At 47.2% G+C, this 23,478-nt stretch overlaps 1 protein-coding gene across 1 annotated transcript in view; it reads left to right on the plus strand.

Annotated features, from left to right (window-relative positions):
• KIAA1324L (KIAA1324 like) overlaps positions 1–23,478 on the plus strand; it is a 61,846-nt gene that overhangs the window by 20,518 nt on the left and 17,850 nt on the right. Inside the window, exons 2-10 of the mRNA XM_032220547.1 lie at positions 2,337–2,457; positions 7,047–7,242; positions 8,901–9,048; positions 11,089–11,175; positions 14,366–14,471; positions 16,833–16,985; positions 18,028–18,116; positions 19,871–20,051; positions 22,106–22,234. Coding sequence (XP_032076438.1) covers positions 2,337–2,457; positions 7,047–7,242; positions 8,901–9,048; positions 11,089–11,175; positions 14,366–14,471; positions 16,833–16,985; positions 18,028–18,116; positions 19,871–20,051; positions 22,106–22,234 — 1,210 coding nt within the window. The remainder of the gene's footprint in view (positions 1–2,336; positions 2,458–7,046; positions 7,243–8,900; positions 9,049–11,088; positions 11,176–14,365; positions 14,472–16,832; positions 16,986–18,027; positions 18,117–19,870; positions 20,052–22,105; positions 22,235–23,478) is intronic.

Raw genomic sequence — 23,478 nt, forward strand, 5'->3', positions numbered from 1 at the left:
ACAGAGAAGGCCCTACTCCGAGGCGTCGCCAGCTGACATTGGCTTTTTGCCATGCATTTTTTTTTGACTCTGACCATTTGTGACCATGTACCAATTCTAAGCTGAGTCCTCTCTTGACGCCGCCTCCATGCCCTGTCCCTTCTTTTCCTACAGATAAATCATGTCTGTATTATGCAAGAAAGACGGCATACGAATGGGTCCGCAAAGTGACCCCCGCCCGCTGCCTTTGAAAGAGGCTTTCCATCAAAAGGGGGGGGGACGAAAGAGGTCAGATAAACCAAGATGGCAGCTTTGATTGCATTGTTATGGCTGCCGTCTTGATGGCCTTTTTAAAAGCCTCCCCCGCGGACCACTCCTGCTCTCCATCGGTAATTAGGTGAAGTAGAGATGAGCATTTGGCAGGCAAAGCAGATTGGATCCACAGGGCACCAATGAATCAGGACAATTAGAGAGTGATTTGCACCACAGCCGCTCGCACGGAGCAGTTGGTGGATGGAGACCAATTGAACCAACCACCCGCTGTGCGTCATGCGAAGGGATTATGCCGAATGTACAAGTCACCTGGGCCATCATTCCAACCAAAGAGGTCGCGGTCTTTCTCTTTCATTCCACATCTCCCATCCTTTCCATCCCAGAGTCTTCCTAAGAAGCGTCTGACTTGAGAGCATCTTTTCTTCCTGGTATCTTGGAAGGCTAAAAATAGTGCGAGGGGAACTAGACCTCCTTGGGGGAAGGCAGGAAAGGAGGAGAGGGTTGCGTGTGTGCCTGTGTGTGGGAGGGAAGCTGGAATTCCTGCTTGTGAGGGAAGGCGTCACCCACAAACCCTTGTCTCGCTTTTGATGGAAAGACCGCCGTCCGTGTGTCTTCAGACCGACGTTAACTGAGCCACCAGTTCAACTACACCTTTCTTTGCTTTTTACTATTAACTTTTGGAGACGACCCTTGGCAAATTTATTATGGCAGCCTCCCTGGAATACTTGAAAAATATCAGACAGACAGACGGACAGACAGACGGACAATGTTGAATAAATAATAAATAATGTTACATGGATGGATGGATGGATGGATGGATAGACAGATAGATATGATGTAGATAGATCAATAGATAATAGATACAGATGTTAGATAGATGATAGATACATGGATGGACAGAGAGATAAATATAGATGATAGATAGATGATAGATAGATAGATAGATAGATAGATAGATAGATAGATAGATAGATAGATGATAGATGATAGATAGATAGGTAGATAATGTTGAATAAATAAATGTTACATGGATGGATGGATGGATGGATGGATGGATGGGTAGACAGATATGATGTAGATAGATCAATAGATAATAGATATAGATGATAGATAGAGAGATAGACAGACAGACAGACAGACAGACAGATAATAGATAGATAGAACACACATTCTCTCCTTCTCTCCCTCATTCTGCATCTGTCTGGTGGTTTCTCTCTCTGTCTCTCCCTGTCGCCCCCCTCTGTCTGTCTGTCTGTCTGTCTGTCTGTCTGTCTGTCTCTCTCTCTCTCTGTGTGTGTTTGTGTGTGTGTGTGTGTCTCTGTCTCTGCCCCCCCTCTCTCTCACACACATACACCAAGACAGAGGGAGGGAGGGGGAGAGAGAGAGTGAGAGAGAAATGAAGATATTTAAAAGGCTAAGTAGTAGGTGGATTTTTAATAGTGATATTCACCTTCTGACTCTGACCTAAAGCCTCAATTTTACTGCAGGATTTAGATAAAGTTGGTTGCCACCCGGATTTGCGGTGTGTCTGTGAGATGCCTGTGAAAAGAATGACAAGCCAGTCAGCCACGTTTCTTCTGCCATCCCCTTTTCAAAACCTCCTCTTCTTCCTCTTCCTCTTCCTCTTCCTCCTCCACCTCCTCCTCCTCCTTCCTTCCTTCCTTCCTTCCTTCCTTCCTTCCTTCCTTTCCTCTCCACCATCGATCCCTGACCAAGACCTAAACCGAGGCTGCTGACTGTAGAATAACAACGCTTGGTGTTGAATTGTCAAAAGCATCTCCCCGTGTCGAGTTGCGTTGCGGCTGTGGCAGAATCAGCAGCCGTTAAATAGGTGGGTCCATTCCTTGGCCGTCCCTCTTAACCAGGTCATGTCGTGGCTGAATCTCACAAATCTCATCTGAGCCAAAGGGAAAGATTATCACAGGGCAAAAGAAAAGGTTTAAAACGTAGAATAACAAGAGTCGGAAGGGACCTCCGAGGTCCTCTAGTCCAACCCCCTGCTCAGGCAGGAAATCCTCCTACGCCCTTTCACACAAATGGACAAACTTTGTTCTTCTCCCCTTTTTCTTTTTAATTTCCTGCAGGCCGACTACCACTTTGAGTACACCGAGTGCGACAGCAGTGGGGCCAGGTGGCGGGTGGCCCTCCCCAATCCGGGAGCCGAGTGTTCGGGCTTGCCTGACCCAGTCAAAGGGAAAGAGTGCAGTAGGTCTTCCTGGATTTTTAAAAAATAAATATAATAAACCTTCAGAAAAAATAATAATAATGATAGCATGTCTACTGTTCTAGGATCAGAAAGGGTGGCCTGATTAAATAGAATAAAATAAAGAATTAAATGGAAAGACTAGAGGCTGAAAAGTAGTATTATTATGCATGCTTAAACAGTGTTGTAATTGGCATTGGAATCATACATTGAAGTACTGGATAATTAAATAAGGAAGATAGAATAGAATACAAAAGAAAGGAAAAGAAAGAAAAGAAAAAGAAAAAGAAAGAAAAAGAAAGAGAAAAAGAAAAGATAGAATGCAATGGAATAGAGAATAGAACAGAACAGAACAGAATTCTTTATTGGCCAAGTGTGGTTGGACACACAAGGAATTTGTCTTTGGGGCAGATGCTCTCAAGTGTCCATAAAAAGACAAGATACATTCATCAAGAATCATCAGGTGCAACACTTAATGACAGTCACAGGGTACAAATAAGCAATCAGGAAACGATCAATATCAATATCAATCGTAAGGGTACAAGGAAGAAAGTCACAGTCCTTCAGCCATAATTGGGAGGAGAAGGGTGATAAGGTTTATATCTTATGACAAATGAGGGTATTAATACTAGGAATATTCAACCTTAATTAATGTAACAAATATTATTGATATTAGTATTGTTATTTGTATCAAAATGAATGATAACCAGATGCCACACTGTTCATGTATTGATGTTGATGTGTGTGTGCGCATATGTGTACATGTATGTATGTATGTATACATATATAACAAAAAAGAAAAAATAATAACGATTTAATTTTTAAAAAGTAACAATTTAATAATCATAGGAATAATACCCTGGTCACAAATCTCCTACAGACTTCACCCATCCTTCTTGCTTCCATTTATGGGCTTTGTAGTTTCTCGGGCTGTAAAAGAGACGGTGGGAGATTCGTACTTCCAGGCTTTTGAGGCTCTGTCGATGTAGCCCCCACCCCAGTGAAGTCGAATCAGCTCACCCGCCTGGGATTCCTCTCTGGCTGATGCCCTGAAGCGGACGAGGCCTCACCTGAAGAAGGAGCCCTTTGGACACCTGACTGAAAACTTGCCTAATCCTCATATGAACCACTTATGTAGTCCCTGAGGTTGGGAAGACAACTGGCAGGGTCTTCTCAGTGGTGGCCCCTGAGCATGGTAACCAGTGGTGGGATTCAATTTTTTTTTACTACTGTGGGCGTGGCTTTGTGGGCGTGGCCGGGGAAGGATACTGCGAAATCCCCGTTCCCTCCCCACTCTCAAAATTTCTTCTCCTGGTTCTCCAGAACTGGTCAGAACCTGTTGAATTCCACCTCTGGTTCTATTGGGAAATTGCTCCTTAGTCCAGGTTGCTCCTCTCCATGGTTGGTTTTCATCCATTGCTTCATCTCCTGCTGGAGAACCGGTAGCGGAAAGTTTGAGTAGTTCAGAGAACCGGCAAATACCACCTCTGGCTGGCCCCACCCCATCTATTCTCTGCCTTCCAAGTCCCAGCTGATCGGGAGGGGGTGGGGATTTTGCAGTATCCTTCTTCTGCCACGCCCACCAAGCCACGCCCACAGAACCGGTAGTAAAAAAAAATTGAATCCGACCACGAGATAGAACAATTAATCAGTGGAACAACTTTCCTCCAGAAGTTGTGGGTGCGCCATCAGTGGAGGATTTCAAGAAGAGACTGGATAGAATGGAGTAGATTGGAATGGAGTGGAGTAGATAGAATAGAATAGAATAGAATAGGTGAATATGAATAGGATAGAGGTAGAATAGAATAGAAAATAGAATAGAGTAGAGTAGAGCAGACTAGTGTAGAGTATAGAAAAAGAATGGAATGGAATAGAATAGAAGAATATGAATAGGATAGAGGTAGAATAGGATAGAAAATAGAATAGATTAGGGCAGAGTAGTGTAGTGTAGAGTATAGAAAAAGAATAAAATGGAATGGAATAGAATAGAATAGATGGATATGAATAGGATAGAGGTAGAATAGGATAGAAAATAGAATAGAATAGAGTAGAAAATAGAGTAGAGTAGTGTAGAGTATAGAAAAAGAATAGAATGGAAATAATGGAATAGAATAGAACAGAATAGATTAATATGAATAGGATAGAGATAGAATAGGATAGAATAGAATAGAAAATCAAATCAAACAGAACAGAATAGAATATAATAGAATTCTTTATTGGCCAAATTCTTGGCCTTGGACACACAAGGGAATTGTCTCCAGTGCCTATGGTCATTTGTCTGAAATGATCGAGGGTCTCCTGCTTGAGCGGCGGTGGGGTGGGGGGGCTGGACTAGATCTCAGAAATTACCAGCAACACCCTTTTTGGGCAAAGAGGAAGCTTTGGGGAAGTTTTGAGAGTTTGTTTTTCAGGGAGAAGAGAAATAATATATAGCAATAGCAATAGCAGTAGACTTATATACCGCTTCATAGGCCTTTCAGGCCTCTCTAAGCGGTTTACAGAGAGTCAGCATATTGCCCCCAACAATCTGGGTCCTCATTTTACCCACCTCGGAAGGATGGAAGGCTGAGTCAACCCTGAGCCGGTGAGATTTGAACCGCTGACCTGCTGATCTAGCAGTAGCCTGCAGTGCTGCATTTAACCACTGCGCCACCTTGGCTCATAACACGAGATACGTAGGTTTTCACAGAAAGCAGCTTAGCAACCTCTACGTCAGATGTGCCTCTGATGCAAACTCACCTGGGAGCCAGGTGTGTATTCTTGGTCTCCCCAGAGAGACATCAGGAGCCGGGAAGGTGTATTCACCGCCCGCTGCTAACCCAGTGCGTGGCCCAGCTAATTGCAGTGGGTGTGAAGTATTGTTGACGGCCTGGCAGAATAACCAATTGCGTTGAAAATCAAGCCGTCCAGTGGTCCCAGGCATTGATTTGCTCTTAGTGGCAATCGGCTGCTGATTGAACCAGGCAACAGCTGGCATCTGGGAGCAATTCCTCTTTCTGGGCAAGGGTGCTATTCAGGGAACAAAAACCCAGCCCTGGAACATGGAAGGAAGAGGGGAAGGGGTCAAGGGGTCTTAATGAAGCAACCGAGAACTTGAAAGGGAAAAGGTTCCCCTCGCACATATGTGCTAGTCATTCTCGACTCTAGGGGGCGCTGCTCATCTCCGTTTCAAAGCCAAAGAGCCAGCGCTGTCGGAAGACGTCTCCGTGGTCATGTGGCCGGCATGACTCAACGCCCAAAGGCGCACGGAACACTGTTCTCCTCCCACCAAAGGTGGTCCCTATTTTTCTACTTGCATTTTTACCACTGGCCTAAAACTAGCCCAGGTTCTCATTCACTGCAAATTTTGTTCCTCTTTGCTGTAGGTCAGGAATGAAAACGTACTTAGAAGAATGTGTGGGTTGTGGTCAAACCTGAAAGTCAAGTTTGGTCAGAAGGCACACCTGTAAATCTCCACTCCTAGGTGGTTCCTCTTGGTAGGAGGCCCACAGGTTCCCCACAGACAAACATTGTAAAGAAAAGAACATTACGAAAATTGCATGTTCTCCTGTAGATGAATTATGAGTAGAAGATCAGAAGATGACCTAAAGAATGTTGGTTGGATCCCTTCCTTCCTTCCTTCCTTCCTTCCTTCCTTCCTTCCTTCCTTCCTTCCTTCCTTCCTTCCTCCCTCCCTCCCTCCCTCCCTCCCTCCCTCCCTCCTCCCCCTCCCTCTCTCTTTCCCATCCTCTCCTCTCCCTCTCCCCTTCTCCTTCTCTTTCTCATTCTCCCTCCCTTCCTCCATCCCTCCTCCCCCCTTCTCTCTCTTTCCCCTCCTCTCCCTCTCCCCTTCTCCTTCTCTTTCTCATTCTCCCTCCCTTCCTCCATCCCTCCTCCCCCTCCCTCTCTCTTTCCCATCCTCTCTTCTCCCTCTCCCCTTCTCCTTCTCTTTCTCATTCTCCCTCCCTTCCTCCATCCCTCCTCCCCCTTCTCTCTCTTTCCCCTCCTCTCCCTCTCCCCTTCTCCTTCTCTTTCTCATTCTCCCTCCCTTCCTCCCTCCCTCCTCGCTGCAGTGTTAGAACACAAGGAATAAATTCTACTTAATCCTAGCAAAATACATATTTATTTTGAGCTCCCAAAAAAAGCAGGCTACCTTTGTATAAACTAGCTACAAGAGCCAGATGTTACGACCCCTCTCTGGTTGCCTTGAGAGATTTTGGTGGCAAATTTCACAGCTTCAGTTACACAACCTCAACTGGTAACAATAAGTTACCCCAAACTGTTAAAAACCCAACCAAACCTCAGAAGGAAAATGTTTTGTTCCTTGCCACAAATTTGCTGCATGACCATTTCACTTTGGGTGAGTCTTTAAGTAAGACTAGAAGGGGAGGTCTGGAGCAGCCCCTCCTCACCCAAACCTCTCCCTTCCATAGTTCAAACACAAAGGGCCCTGAGGAGCAAAAAACGGGAGAGCAAATCCATGGAGCAATTTAGTGCGATTCCCCGAGTTGCTGCTACTACTGTTGTGAGCGAATCGTGCAATAGTCAATGCTTTTAAAAAAGGCAAACGTCCCTTTCTCTACTAACCGTTTGCAAACGTTTTCCTCCCCAGCTTTCTCTTGCGCTTCTGGGGAATACCTGGAGATGAAGAACCAGGTTTGCAGCAAATGTGCCGAAGGGACTTACTCACTGGGAAGCGGGATCAAATTCGACGAATGGGATGATCTGCCGGCAGGGTTCTCTAACGTGGCCACGTACATGGACTCCGCCCTTGGCTCAACCGAGAGCAAAGCAGACAGCTGTGCCAAGTAAGGACCTGGCGGATCTTCTGCTCCCCAGGGCTTTGTTGAGGACCAGCCCTTTCCTTATGGATGCCAAGGCGCCAATAGTAGCCGGAAGATGCCAGCTAGAGCAGTGTTTCTCAACCTTGGTGACTTTAAGTCCTGTGGACTTCAACTCCCAGAATCCCCCAGCCAGCATAGCCAGCATAGCTGGCTGGGGAATTCTGGGAGTTGAAGTCCACAGGACTTAAAGTCACCAAGGTTGAGAAACACTGAGCTAGAGGATGTAAACTTGTGCTTCCCTGGCAATCATCCGGCCTAGGTTTAGCATTCAGAAGGCCGGGATTCTCCTAGAGATCCGTGTTGCAAAAGAGCCTGAGGATGTTTCACACAATTATTGGATGCAGAATCTTGGAAACTAGCTGGTCCAATCTTTGTCCAGTGTAGGAAGCTTTGTTGTGACGTTCCTGGTTGATGGTCACCCGTCCTGTCTTTATTTAAGTATCTCTAGCAAAGGCTGTTATGTGTAAGCTGGGTTGACAAAGCCACGAATGAGGAGGTGATGAGCCGCCTGGGGAAGCCAAGAGAAATCATCAAAGCCATTAAAAAGAGAAAGCTAGAAGATTTCGGACATGTGATGCAACACCCAGAAAAATACGGCATCCTTCACTTAATCCCAAAGATTGAAGGCAAAGGAGGTCCAGGCAGTCTGAGGGGCTCTCAAGAGCCTTCTCCAAAATATCCCCAATCAGAAAGCACCCATTCTCCGGCGCTCGGCCTTCCTTGTGGTCCAACCCTCACAGCCACACGTAAATCCTGTAGCCTTGGCTGGAAAAGGAAATGGTCACCCACTCCTGTATCCTGGCCAGGAAAACCCCACGGACAGTAGTATCGAAAAGGAAATAGACCCATTAAAAAAATCTTTGCCTTCTTTAAGAAAAACGAACTCCCTTCCCCGATTCCAATTGTTTATTAAACAGCCTATTGACACAGGCCAAGTAAATAATTAAATAATTAAATAAGTCAGGGGTGTCAAACACAAAGCCTGCGGGCCAGATCCAGCCCGCCATGTCAGATCCAGCCTGTGGGAAAATGTAAGGGCCCAGCCCGTGTCGCTTCGGCCCAGTCTACCCAATGCAAAGAGGAAACATGCCAACAATTTGGGGAGTGGCGGCAAGCTGGCCATGCCCACCCAGTCATCCACGCCCACTGAGTCACGGCCACCGGGTTGGCCACACCCTATGAGTGGCATCAAGCTGGCCATGCCCACCCAGTTATCCATGCCCACTGAGTCACGGCCACCGGGTTGGCCACACCCTATGAGTGGCGTCAAGCTGGCCATGCCCACCCAGTCATCCACGCCCACTGAGTCACGGCCACCGGGTTGGCCACACCCTATGAGTGGCGTCAAGCTGGCCATGCCCACCCAGTTATCCACACCACCGAGTTGGCCATGCCCACCGAGTCGGCCATACCCCATGAGTGGTGTCAAGCTGGCCACACCCACCCATTCAGCCATGGCCACCTGTCGTTCCCCCCGCCAAGGTCAACCACAGCCGTGATGCAGCCCTCAAATACAATTGTGTTGGACACAATCTGGCGTAAGCGAACAGTTCCTGATATCTATCTATCCGAGGGCCCAGCTGGGATAAGACAAGGCTTTGTTTCTCGTTATATTTTTCCAGATCTTCGTGGGCCCCTCGTGGGAATTACATTGAGTCCAACAGGGACGACTGCACCGTCTCTTTAATCTACACCGTCCACCTGAAGAAACCCGGCTCCGTCTTCTTCGAGTACCAGTATATTGACAACAACATCTTCTTCGAGTTCTTTGTAAGGGCAAATCTCTGCGCTCGGCCCATCTTGAATCGACGCAGGTTTATATTTAGGGAATCCCCCTCTTCGTGTCCCAGAGAGCTACGGTCCTGGCAGTGGTCCAGTCCTTCAGATGCCCCCTCCTCATCCCTACTCCACAGCTTTAAAAGCCAGCGCAGCATTCCCTTTCGTGGCTGGAGAAATCAATTCCCTAATCCTGCGTTGTCAAACAAAGGTGGACTTTGAAACTGACTTAAACAGAATTATAGTCCTTATTCTGCAGTTGCTGAGATACCTAGGAGGCAGGTGGTGTCTTCAAACTTGGCAACTTTCAGCATAGCTGGCTGGAGAATTCTGGGAGTTGAAGTCCACAGGTCTTAAAGTTGCCAAGTTTGGAGACCCCTGCCATAAGGGGACCCACCCATCACTTTTAATTGAGAATCTTTTAGTTTTCTGAGTGTTTGAATTAAGAACCTTTCGGTGTTTGCTTTTCTTAAGTAGACAAAACCACTGAAAACATCAGCTTGAAACTTCCGGAGGTTCTTCTAGAAACATCTACAGTTTCTGAGCCACGTTGGGTAGCGAGGACCATGTCGGATGGACTTTGTAACCCTTGAAGGGACCTTGGAGGTCTACTAGTCCAACCCCCTGCTCATGCAGGAGAGCCTATATATCGCTTCGGACCAATGGCTGACCAATCTTTTCCTACGGCTACGAAACCCACAGTTCAAATGTTACAAAGCCCATCCTGCACGGCCCTCAGGGGTGATGTGATGTGAAGGAGAGAAGTCAGTGGGACTGAGACACAGGAGAGCCTCTGCGTCTGAGTGGTGCAGTGGTTAGGGTGCAGCACTGCAGGCTACTTCAGCTGACTGCAGTTCTGCAGTTCGGCAGTTCAAATCTCACCGGCTCAGGGTTGACTCAGCCTTCCATCCTTCCGAGGTGGGTAAAATGAGGACCCGGATTGTTGTTGGGGGCAATATGCTGACTCTGTAAAACCGCTTAAAGAGGGCTGAAAACCCTATGAAGCGGTATATAAGTCTAACTGCTATTGCTATTGCTATTTTTAAAAAGTTAAGAGGGCTGCAGTGGTTCAGTTCAAACGCTGAAACCAGGACCAGCCTTGTTGATTACCTGCCCAACGAACATTGCTGCCTAGCGCTCTGCTTTTTGTTATACGTTGCCCTCTGACAATTGGAGGCACAACATCTTTCAAGGCCCGTTTGTTCTTGTTAAGCGACAGGGAGAAAAGTGTTGGATATTCCCTCTCCCAAGGCAGCTGAGCTGGTTCCTAGCTTGCCTACGGAATCCGACCGCTCCAGGATCTCAGCCTGATGGTTGTCAAGTGATTTGCCAGCTTCCTGGCGTGTGACCTGGGTACAAACCACATGAGAATCTACAAACCACAAAGGCTTTTCCTACACCAAGAAACCTCACCGTACTTAGCAAAGCTTTGCTTTTCACCAGGAAGAAGGGCAACCCTAGGTTTTGTGCCAGTCATGGCTAACCTTTTTGTCGTTGTGCGCCGAAACTGCACGCCCGGACCCATAATGCAATGCGTGTGGGACACACAGCCCTGCCCCTGTGCATGCACACGCAAATTCCCCCCCCCCAGTGCCCCGTTTTGGGCCTAGTAGGCCTCCCTGCAGCAAAAATGGGTCGTGAGGAGGGTTGCGCCGCCCCACCTGCGTTCCCCCTGCCCCCCATGCGTGCTCACGTGACTCTCCCCCTCCTCCACTCATGCATCTCCCGCATGCACCCTGCCTCCTGCGCATGCACAGCAGAGACCCAAACATCAGTTGGCCGGGAGGAGGCGCACGCGTATGCGCGGTGGAGCTGGGCTCGGATGTCTGCCCGCGTGCCATGGGCTCCCCATCACGGTTTTATGCAAAGCACGGTTTCCTTCCCTTCCCATCGGTCCCCCGTAACTCCCCTGACTCTGCAAATGGGGCGATGGCCCCCGTGGCTCCCTTTGGGACAGGGCAAGGCGTAGGTCGCATAAACTCTCATTGTTTGTTTGCCTTAGGATTTATCCTGACTTTGTTTTTTTTTTTCCAGATTCAGAACGACCAGTGCCAAGAGATGGACTCCGCCAGTGACAAGTGGGTGAAATTGACAGATAACGGAGAATGGGGCTCCTATTCTGTAAGTGGGGCTTTTTGCGGCTTCGGTCGAAAGTTGTTGGTCTTTCAAAGCGAGGCGTTTTTTTAGAGCGATAATGTTGAGCTCAGAACATCCCAAAGTGGTCCAAGCTACGTCCCAAGGTCAAAAGGACTTAACTATGGATCTGACCATTGGTGCCCTGGCTGGACGAGGCTCCGGGATTTTAACAGGGGACAAATTTCGTGGCCAGATTTTCTGACCTCAGGCTGTTTTGGCCTCAAAACCTTTTGTGAGTCTCTATTACTTGATGGCTGAATAATGAAGTGCTAACAGCCCAAAAGGACATTTTTTTTTTAAAGAATATATATATATATCATTCATCCTTCCTTTTTTCCTTTCCTCGGTTCTCTGAAGTTCCCCTGAAGCAGATTCATGAAAATCTTATCAGTCACAACTGGAATAGGATCTCCTGCTTGAGCAGTGGGTTGGACTAGAAGACCCCCAAGGTCCCTTCCAACTTTGTTACTCTGTCATTCTGTCCTTCCTTCCTTCCTTCCTTTCTTCCTTCCTTCCTTCCTTCCTTCCTTCCTTCCTTCCTTCCTTCCTTCCGAATCACTGGAGGTTTTAAAGCGATTAGACAACTATTTGTCTGAAATGGCTGAGGGTTTCCTGCTTGAGCAGAGGGTTGGACTAGAAGACCTCCAAGGTCCCTTCTGACTTTGTTACTCTGTCATTCTGTTCTTCCTTCCTTCCTTCCTTCCTTCCTTCCTTCCTTCCTTCCTTCCTTCCTTCCTTCCTTCCTTCCGAATCACTGGAGGTTTTAAAGCGATTAGACAACTATTTGTCTGAAATGGCTGAGGGTTTCCTGCTTGAGCAGAGGGTTGGACTAGAAGACCTCCAAGGTCCCTTCTGACTTTGTTACTCTGTCATTCTGTTCTTCCTTCCTTCCTTCCTTCCTTCCTTCCTTCCTTCCTTCCTTCCGAATCACTGGAGGTTTTAAAGAGATTAGACAACTATTTGTCTGAAATGGCTGAGAGTTTCCTGCTTGAGCAGAGGGTTGGACTAGAAGACCTCCAAGGTCCCTTCCGGTGATTCTATGAATGGTCTCACCTCTGCTGCTTCTCCTGGACTGACAAAGTGGGGCAGTCACTAATTGTCTAGGCTTATATTGCACATATTGTTTGTTTCTGACCTTGCACCCCCCTCCCCTGTGGTTGTAAGCCGCCCTGAGTCCCCTCAGGGAAAAGGGCGGCATATAAATCCCAATAAACTCAAACTCAAACTTATGCTTTACACTAAGCCAGAATATGACCGGTTCATTTTGTGACTTCGTGCCACAAATTGTTATGCTTGGTTATGGAAATCTGTGCTGTAACGAGAGAAGCCGCTGCAGCTTACTTTAAAATATACACATATATATATATCCATGGCTTTAAACGATGCAATTGATGGTTGAAAAAAAGCATTTAAGTGGGACTGCTTGAGTCTTTTTATAAGCAGCCTCCCAGAGAACTCCAGTTTTCCATATTCACAATAAGGATAAAGCAGTTCCGCGTGAGGACTGTCTTCAGAACAGTGGAGAGAAACCTCGCACAAAATGCTCGATGGTGTGAGACGCTCCGTTCCAGTTGCACGCCCACTGGCCTTATCACACGTGTCAACATTTCTGAGCAAACTAATGGGCTGAGCCAACAGGGCGAGGCTTCCCGTTTAGAAAGCAACTCCTTTCCTCCCTGTTTGGATTTGAGGAGGGGTGTGGGAGTTGTGAGTGCTTGTGTCGTGGTGTGTCTCGTGTGTGTGTGTGTGTTTAAATTGGGTTGTCGCTGTGTTTGGCTCCAGTTAGTTAATGCCTTCAAGGCACTTCAGCAAAACGAGGCGTGGTGACTCAAAGCGTCACATCAATCTCAGTGTCCCAAAGGGACGCTTTTTTTTCAGGAGGCAACTGGACTTTCTGGTTTTTCTCCGAAGAGGTTTTGCTTCTCCTCCGAGAAGCTTCTTCGGTTCTGAGTGGAAGGTGGGAGATGGAAGGATTTATGCTCCTTGTAAACAGAACTGGTCCTTTGCATCCTTCGAGAGGGTGGTTGAAGCACTTGGAGGTTCCTCAGGGCCACCTGAGTGGTGCAAACGGTTCCTCCAGTCTGCAATTTTTTCCCCAGGAACAATTCGCACCACTCAGGTGGCCCTGAGGACACAGAGGGACCTCCAAGTGCTTCAACCACCCTCTCGAAGGATGCAAATGCCCAGCTGCCTGCAAGGAATATCAATCCTTCCATCCCCCACCATCCAGTCAGAGCTGAAGAAGCTTCTGGGAGGAGAAGCGAAATGTCTTTAAAAAAAAATTGGAAAGTCCAGTTGCCTCCTGAAAAAAAGAGCTCCTTTGAGACAACCGGGATCTGGGTGACGGAGAATCTCTACAAACTATCAATCTCACCGCTTCCTTAATCTATTTATTTATTTTTTATATTACCTTCTATGAGCATTTGGCTAGTCAGAGATTTATACTTGCCAGGAAAAACCTTTAGCTGTCTCTTGACTAAAAGACCGGACTGCCACTTCTCTGAAATGTGTAGGGTCTCCTGTTTGAGCAGGGGGCTGGACTAGAAGACCTCCAAGGTCCCTTCTAACTCTGTTATTCTGTCATTCTGTTCCCCTTCCTTCCTTCCTTCCTTCCTTCCTTCCTTCCTTCCTTCCTTCCTTCCTTCCTTCCTTCCTTCCCAATCACTGGAGGTTTTAAAGAAGAGATTGAACAAACACTTGTCTGAAATGGTTTAGGGTATCTTCAAGTTGCCAAGGTTGAGAAACACTGGTTTAGGGTCTCCTGCCTGAGCTGTGGGCTGGACTAGAAGACCTCCAAGGTCCCTTCCATCTCTGTTATCCTTAAGACAGTGACTCCTGCTTGAGCAGGGGGTTGGACTAGAAGACCTCCAAGGTCCCTTCCAACTTTGTTATTCTGTCATTCTGTTCTCCTTCCTTCCTTCCTTCCTTCCTTCCTTCCTTCCTTCCTTCCTTCCCCATCACTGGAGATTTTCACAAAGAGACTGGACAGTCACTTGTCTGAAATGGTTTAGGGTCTCCTGCCTGAGCAGTGGGCTGGACTAGAAGACCTCCAAGGTCCCTCCCAGCTCTCCTGCGATTGATTCATTGGCCTCTTTCTCTGACATCCGGTCTGTGCTGTGCTTACTCTGTGTGTCTGGAGTACTAATACTCCAGTCTTTCCTCCCTTCCTCCCCAGGTAGCGCTGAAATCAGGAACGAATATCTTGTACTGGAGGACGACGGGGATCCTGATGGGGTCGCAGGTGGTCAAGCCCATCCTTGTGAAAAACATCACAATCGAAGGTGAATCAATATGACAATTTTGTTCTCATTGCAAGGAACGAGAACTCTTGTCTTATAGTAACCGCTCTTGTGCTTTTAGGGACTTAAAAGAGTTCTATTCTGCTTTTCTTCAGAAATAAAATCAAAAGACATATCGTGCAAAATCGGTCATAAAAGCACCTTGATTCTAAAAAGCATTTCTTCAAGGAAAGCCAAATAGCAAAAAGAAAAATAACTGGGGAGAAAGGATTAAATTAGAACGCAAAGAAAATGGAGAATAAAAATAAATAAATCCCAATGCCTTGAGTGGTATTTTTTCAGAGTGACGCTTTCTCTCCAAAGGCACACATTTTCATGAGGCTCAGCTCAGCCGATCAGCTGCATAGCTGGTGGATGGGGCACCAACAGGAAACCCCCCAAGTTGAAAAGGAATCCTTTAAAAAAGTAAAAACAACAACAATAATAATAATTTTTAAAATCCTGGAAAAAGGGACTGCCTTTTTCTATACCGTGGCCAGGGAAACAATATAGACCTGTTCATGGAGACTCCAGGAATTTAGATCAACTTGTGAGAATCTTTATATTTGCAGCTGGAATGGGGAATGTATAGGAGAAGACTTAAAATGAAAACGTGAAGTTTCTGATTTTTGATTTCTTATTCTTACTTTGCCACTCTTATATCTCTCTGAGGAAGATGGGAGGTTAAGAAATAGGGAATATAAATAAATATATATTTTTTAATGTACACTAGTTGAATAAATACAGCAGTTTGATGGATGAGTTAGTTACTAGGAGAACAGTGACACCTGCTGGATAGAAACGAATCCGCAGGGGAAATAGTAGTTTCATTGTGCTTGAATATTAGTAGCAGGTGAAAAACTAAAATTCATATTGAAGCAATATCTTCAGGAGCTCAATTTGTGATTTATAGAACAGTAGATAGAATAATATCATTAAGCAAAATGGTCCCTTTTTTGTAGAAGAGCAACAAGAAGAAATGCATTGGGTGGGGAAAGAATTATACTTTCTAATTTATGTGCAATTTGTAAGTTGTGCAAATTTTATTATTACGATATGGGAGCAATCTGCAAAAATTTTTGATTGCAGTCTATGGAATGGATTACACTAAGGATTCTTTTTCAAGATGTTTGGAGAGAGGCAGAGGTTTTGCTCCCATCTGCCTCCCAGGAATTCCTCTTCTTCCCACCTCGGTCCTTTTTTAAAACCTCTCGGCCAAACTTTTGAGTGAGAGTGGACACTGAGTGTAGAAGAAGACATGCATCCCTAGGTGTCAAAGGGATTCACAGAACTTTATTCTTCAGCTGTCATTTGAAGAAAAGCGAGCCCTTTCGTTCAATAGCGCTCTTGAATTTTTAAAAAGAAAGTAGATCTGTTATTTGTGTTAAGTTTTTTAATACATCCTCCTCTTTTTAAGCATATAAAGAGGCCTCCGGCTAACTGGAGAAAATTCTAGGTAAATAGAATTTTGAATTTTGTAGCTAAACAGGGATTGAACGTCAGATAATCTTGCTCCAATCCAGCATTATGCACTTCAGAATATACTCATATATATATATAGATGATAGATAGATAGATAGATAGATAGATAGATAGATAGATAGATAGATAGACAGACAGACAGACAGACAGACAGACAGACAGATAGATATAGATATAGATATAGATATAGATATAGATATAGATATAGATATAGATATAGATTAGATAGATATAGATATAGACAGATATAGATATATAGATATATAGATATATAGATATATAGATATATAGATATATAGATATATATAGATATATAGATATATAGATATATAGATTAGATATATAGATATATAGATATATAGATTAGATATATAGATATATAGATATATAGATATAGATATAGATATTTAAAGTCACAACCCCTGGTATGCCCCAATTATGGGGCATTATTATTCTCTGTCCATCGGCTCGTCACAAGAGTCCATCACGACAGAAACCCAATATTTTTACTGTTGCCTTTGTTATATTTGTGTTTTATTTGTGCTGATAAATAAATAAAGGGAGACTAGTACAGATCTATTTCAAGCTATTTAGCTCTCATCAGCTAGCCGTACCCTTACTGGGATTCGAACCTGGGCTATATTACATATTCTAAGACGTCTGCCTAATATATAATATAGCCCAGGTTCAATTCCCAGTAAGGGTATGGCTAGCTGATGAGAGCTAAATAGCTTGAAATAGATCTATACTAGTTTCCCTTTATTTATTTATCAGCACAAATAACACACACACACACCCCCCTTGATTATTGCAATTGGAACCTGCTTCTGGGTGGCTGTGTACTTTCTAAATGGCTCTGTCCCCACTCTTCTTTCTTTGCAGGGGTAGCCTACACGTCTGAATGCTTTCCCTGCAAACCGGGCACCTTTAGCAACAAATCAGGTTCCTCCCTGTGCGAAGTCTGTCCAAGAAACACCTACTCAGAGAAAGGGGCCAAGGAATGCACCAGGTGTCCAGAAGCCACCCATTACTCAGGTACTTTCCCTTCTCCAAGGACCACCGGACGGCCCACTTCTGTTGGGTGGAGATGTTTCCTCAAAGCTAAGGAAGATTTCAGGCCGATTCGAAGATTAGAGATCCACTTTTTATGAAGGCAGCTCTAAGAACTCATAGCCAGCCTCCTAAAGGCTGTGCAGGATCTGGTTTTTTTTTTGGGGGGGGGAGAGGGGGTGATGGCCGTTTTTGTGAAAAACGGGCAATTTTTTGCTCCCCAGCCCCCCCAGGAGCACTTAGCAGGCCTCTCAAACTCTCTGCATGCCCCGTTTTTCACAAAAAAAATAATAATAATGGGAGGCCTGCAGAGTGCAAAAACTTTTTTTTTTAATTTGCCTCTTCAAAATCTTGGTGCATCTTGTACTCCGGTGCGTCTTATACTCCAAAAAATACGGTAATGCAACTCCACCTCCTCTTTTATTAGGTCTGTTTCTTTTAGACAATTTAAATCCCTCTAGGTGTGTATTCCATTGGTGGGTTTCATCCCACCAAGTAATGGCATTAATGCCATAGTTGCCCAATTAATCTGTGGGATAGTTTAAAAACGGGCAGGAGAGTCACCCATGAACGCACAGAGGGCTGGGCAACCCCCCCCCCCAATCTGGCCTATTGTTGCTTCCAGGAGGCTGCAGGGATGCCTACTAGGCCCAAAATGGGGCATGGGGGGGGGGGAAAGTGGGTGCATGTGCATGGGGGGGGGCAGGGAGCATGGGGCTGTGTGTCATGCACACATTGCATTAAGTCTGCGGGTGTGCAGTTTCGGCACACAACGACAAAAAGGTTAGCCACCACTGGCACAGGGTCCCTCCCTCCCTCCCTCCCTCCCTCCTTATCACTGGAGGCTTTTAAGAAGAGATTGGACAACCATTTGTCTGAAATGTATTAAGGTCTCCTGTTTGAGCAGGGGGTTGGTCTAGAAGACCTCTGAGGTCCCTTCCAGCTCTGACTCTTGCTTCTCCCCCGATGGAAGAAGAAAAAAACCCCGCAGCTTCAGTGTTTCGTTTCTCGTGTCTTTTCCTTTCAGATGAAGGATCGGGCCAGTGTCTGGAACGCCTTCCTTGCTCCAACAAGGACTTCTTCCAAATCCACACGCCCTGCGATCGGGAAGGGAAAGTGAGTTGCCTCCCTTCCCCTGCCTGCTCCCCGTCCCAAGTCCTTCCCGTCCCGTGTCCAATGGGGACGTCGCAGTGGGTCACCCGTCAGAAGTCTCCCCTCGGGAGTCTCCTCCTGTGGCCAGGGATCTGCTCCCGGGCATAAAAGTCTTTGCCTGGGCTGAACTCTGCTCCGTTTGTCCCGTAGGAGGGTAAAATGTTTGTTCCAAATGCCTTGTAGGGAGGCGGCTCCAGTTTCGAATGTCGAGGCAGAAAACCAGCCCGCGCCTGACCTGGTTGCGCCTTCTGGATGTTGCCAATAGAAGGGAATATCTGTAGCTCATGGTGGAGGCACCCTTGCTGGTCTCTGGGCTGGGGGGTTCTTTTGCAGATGTTTCATGACCCAGCTAGGTAGCTTTTTCAGTGTTAGAAAGGATCAAACCCCACTCCCCTCCAGCACTGACGATGTTACCTAGTTGGGTCACAAAATGTCTTCAAGAAAAGCACCGGAGAGCACCAGGGGGCCCACAGTTCTTGATTTTTCAAGTAAGGCCCAAACAGTTCAGAGCTAGACTTCCGTGACATTGTGGTACTTTTCAAACATGCTGTAACTTAATCCTTACTCACTGTGTTCCCCCTTCCTGCTCTGGTTTCGGTGGCTGTGGAGAAGGAAGGTTCCCACTCTCCCATCAATAGCAATAGCAAAAGCAGTTAGACTTATATACCGCTTCCTAGGGCTTTCAGCCCTCTCTAAGCGGTTTACAGAGTCAGCATATCGCCCCCACAGTCCGGGTCCTCATTTCACCCACCTCGGAAGGATGGAAGGCTGAGTCAACCCTGAGCCGGTGAGATTTGAACCGCTGAACTGCAGAACTGCAGTCAGCTGAAGTAGCCTGCAGTGCTGCATTTAACCACTGCGCCACCTCGGCTCTCTTTTCCGTGACGTTCCGTGACGTTCAGCCCCGGCCATTGTGGTACTTTTCAAACATACTGTAACTTAATCCTTACTCACTGTGTTCCCCCTTCCTGCTCTGGTTTCGGTGGCTGTGGAGAAGGAAGGTTCCCACTCTCCCATCAAATGTTGAACTACATGAATTTATCCAACACAGATAGTGGATAAACATTTTGCACGAATGTTCAACGTCCAGACACTTCTTCAGCAGTAGCTGACCTTCAATGGTGTCTTGATTGCTATGGACTGTGGGATTTAATTCACTTCATATTTGCCTCAGTCGCTAACTTCCTTGTGTCTTCTCCAGGTCCACACCTGGCTTCCACCTCCTGTTGGGTTGCTGTCAACCCTGAAGCTGGCCTGACTGAGGCCATTTTGAGGCTTCAGCACTGACAGACTAGAGCAGAGGCATGGGGAGGCGGGGAATAGAGATGGTTGGGGTGTTGTAGCCAAAACAAAGTGCTTTCTCGTGGGAACCAAGGTCATTCCTGCAGGTGCTGGGGAGGAGGGGCTGGAGCCACTGGACAGCATCCTGATTGGGCCATGTGACTTGATTGTTTTGAGAAAGTGAGAAACATTTACTTTTAATGAGGTGAAACCTGCGGGAATGTTCAGAGCTGGTTTTCACAAAGTCTGTGCCAATGCGACCTATCCGGTGAACGCATTCTTTGAGGAAATGGCTCGCCTGGGGGGTTTTCTTTGCTACAGGTGTCTGACTTGGAACCCGGCGGCTGCTTCCTTCCCTCGCTCTCTTTTCTCTGCCTCCCTGACTGTCCCGCCTTCCTTAAGCGTCCGTCTTCCTTTCTGCGTCTCCTCGTTTCCAGACCCAGGTCATGTACAAGTGGGTGGAGCCCAAGATCTGCCAAGAGGACGTCTCCGAAGCGGTGAAGCTCCCTCCTTCGGGAGAGAAGAAAGAATGTCCGCCTTGCAACCCGGGTTTCTACAATAACGGCTCCTCTTTCTGCACTCCGTGTCCAGCAGGGATGTTTTCTAATGGAAATCAGGGTATGAAAAACTGACCGGGACGGAATGTCTGGATTAGCAATAGAAGCCCTCTCTTGTGGCCAGCCAGTGGCCAGTGGAGCTGGCAGTAGAATCGGAGAGTGAGGAGGGTTGGGGAGGAACCTGGGCCAGTCCTGGAGTCTGGGGGAGGCTCTGAGGAGGGTTCTGTGTCGGAGGCAGAGAGGGGGCCAGGGCCGTCTGACAGTTATCAGCTGCCTTCAGAGTCAGACATCAGTGAGGCAGAAGAACAGCTGGAGCCTGTTCGCATGCTCAGAGTTGCCAGAGGAAGGGAACAGCAAAACAACAGGGGTCGACTTGGGAGTAAGGCCACAGGTGGACGGTGAATGGCCCCTCCCAGAGGAAATAAAAGAGGAGCGAAAGGGGAGTGGAGTTTGCAGGAGGCAAATAGTTCGCTTCATTGGTTCGTGACTCTCCGAGACTCCATGCCAAGTTTTGCAGATCTCGGCCTGGCAGCTCTCCAAGCCAGATAAGGTCTGTGACTGTAAATCCTCCTCCTTTGAAAGACTTTGCTGGATGGGAAGGAGCAGAATTCACAGCCAATTAATAAAAGAGGTTTTGTCGGGACCAGGAATTGGCTTCATGCTCTCGGGAAGCCTCGGTCAGAACACCCTTGCCTTTATTTGTGTTGGTGGTACCCAGGCACCCTGGCCTCTGTGAACTGAGGCTGTGATATACAACATGGATCTTGAAGGACCTTGTGTCTCTCAAAAACCAGGGAAACCCACTGAACCGGAGGCAAAAGAGACAGGAATCTAGACTAGGTGAATTAATTCTGCTTTATTGGAAGGCTATGTTGAGGGAACTTGGCATGTCTGAACTTCCACTTTTTTTGCTTCCACTTTTCAGTGATGGGTTCAGGAGGTTGGTGGGTCCAATTCAGGCTCTTTCTCTGGCCTTAGAGCAGTGGAGTTTCCCTTTAGTGTCAACTTCCCTTCCATCCATCCAAGGCAGAACAGCGCAGGGTGGTCAATGGCCCATTGTGTCTGTTTCGGCTTGAGTATCGCACGTGTTCCCTCATGCAGGGGAAGCATCACGCTTTCGGAGATGAAGAATGCTGTGTTAACTGAAAGGCAGCTGGCCTGAATGACCCAAGCAGCTTCATTCACAAAGTTCTTTGTCGAGATGCCACCCTTAACCGTAAGCGTGATCTGTGTGGCTTGTGTTAAAAAAAAGGACGGAGCATTAAGTGCACGGTTGCGATCACCCTCTTGAAAGTCTTTCATTCTCTCTCTGGGGGGGGTCTTTGCACCCCAAGGGCCAGGGGTGAAACCCAGCCGGTTCTGACAGATGTTCTGGAGAACCGGTAGCGGAAACTTTGAGTAGTTTGGAGAACCGGCAAATGCTGCCTCTGACCGGCCCCAGGAGTGGGGAGGGGATTTTGCAGTATCCTTCCCCTGCCACGCCCACCAAGCCACACCCACAGAATAGGTAGCAAAAAAAATTGAATTTCACCCCTGCCAAGGATATATAGACTGGGGTGAGATTGTTTTTGTCCTTACATGTCTCATAAAACAGTTTATTTTAAAAATCAAGGGGTTTTTTTGTGTGTGGGGGACTGTTGTGTCCCAGCTCCCCAAAGACAACAAATCCTCTAAAGTGAACTCAAAGATTCCTTTATTAGAAGCGCTGGAAGCCCCAGCAAAATTTTTCTCTCTGACCACAGACTAACAAGTCCTTCTGGCCGGAAGGCAAATAGTTCTCTGCTACACCTGTTTGTCTCCGGCCCCTGCCTTTCATCCCCAGAGCCAGGGTGGGGCTTTGCTAGCAGCCGTGGTTCTTCTTTCCCAAGGACCGGCCCATAGATTTCCACTGCCCTCCTCTCCTCTGCCTTCTGTGCATCTGCGTGTCAGGCACTGCACCCAGCTGTTCCTCCTCTTCCTCATCAGTCACTGACCCTGGCTCCCCCTCCTCCTCCTCCTCCTCCTCCTCCTCCTCCTCCTCCTCCTCCTCCTCCGATTTGGCTGCTGGAGAGGCCGGCGGCTGACAGGCCACAACAGGGAGGTCTTAATTGTCTCCTCCTCCTCCTCCTCCTCTAGAGTGCAAGGCTTGTCCTGCTGGCACTGAACCAGTGCTTGGCCTGGAATACAAGTGGTGGAATACGCTGCCTCTCAACATGAAGACTTCTTGCTTCAACGTTGGGAACTCCAAATGCGATGGGATGAATGGTGAGCTGGTCCTTATCTTACATTCCCCGTCTCTACCGCACTGTTGCTCCAGACCCTGCAAGAGATGTTGGTGTCAGTCCTGCAGCCATCTTTCCTTTTGGGTCTCTGTCCTGCCACACTTTCCATTATTCTACCATGCATTTTCTATGGTGGGAAAATGGGAGGCGGGGTTATACAGAGTTAGATGGATGTAGCCATAACAACATTATTTCTAGAAAGCCAAGGTCATCCTTTGAGCCAAGAGCCAAGGTGGCGCAGTGGTTAAATGCAGCACTGCAGGCTACTGCTAGATCAGCAGTTCAGCGGTTCAAATCTCACCGGCTCAGGGTTGACTCAGCCTTCCATCCTTCCGAGGTGGGTAAAATGAGGACCCAGATTGTTGGGGGCAATATGCTGACTCTCTGTAAACCGCTTAGAGAGGCCTGAAAGGCCTATGAAGCGGTATATAAGTCTACTGCTATTGCTATTGCTATTGCTTTGTCTCTGAGCCTCTGCGTCTGGCCAGAACTGGATGGGTGGAATCTTCCTGCATGGCAGTGGGAGATTGGACCATGCGATGGATTTGTGGGCGTGTGGGAAGGATCTTGAGCTGGGTGGGGGAAACCAAGAAGCTTTCAGATTCGGGTTTCCCCAGATGTGCCAATGTGGCTCCCTTCATCAATTGGGACTTTGAGGAATCCTTTGCCTCGGACTCTGATTTACTTTTGGAGGCTATTTGTAACCCTGACAGTTGGATCAAGCCAAGCGTAGCATTTCCTACAACATCAAGAACTCGGTCTGTGGTTTTGTCTGAACAGGAGATAAGGTTTTAGCTGCTCTCATAATTTGGAGAGCATTTTCTCCTAAGCTTTAACCTTCACCTAAGGCTGAGCTGTGCAGTTAGGAAAAGCACATCCAACCGAGAGCAAAGGAAGAATTTCCTCCTAAGGAACTCAGTGGTGCGTGGCATGTTGTTCTTAAAGTGAGAAATGGGCCTGCTGTGCCTCCCAGAGACCCCCAAGGCCCCATTTCTTCTCTTAAAAAGTCCACAAGAGTCTCCATCGATTGACCACGCTCGTTCAGGTGGCTCCCGGCATCTTCAGGTTGTCTCCATCGGCCCTTCTGGTGGCCAGAAGGTTGGAGATGGCCTCGGCTTGGACCTCTGGCCGGAAGTGGGAAGTGGTTCCTCTTCATGACCATTTGTCAATGTTCCTTGAAGGCCACTAAAGGAAGCCATGGTTCCTATACCTATGGGCAAGGGACGA

Source organism: Thamnophis elegans, chromosome 7 (assembly GCF_009769535.1).
Source record: "Thamnophis elegans isolate rThaEle1 chromosome 7, rThaEle1.pri, whole genome shotgun sequence".
Classification (NCBI taxonomy): Eukaryota; Metazoa; Chordata; class Lepidosauria; order Squamata; family Colubridae; genus Thamnophis; species Thamnophis elegans.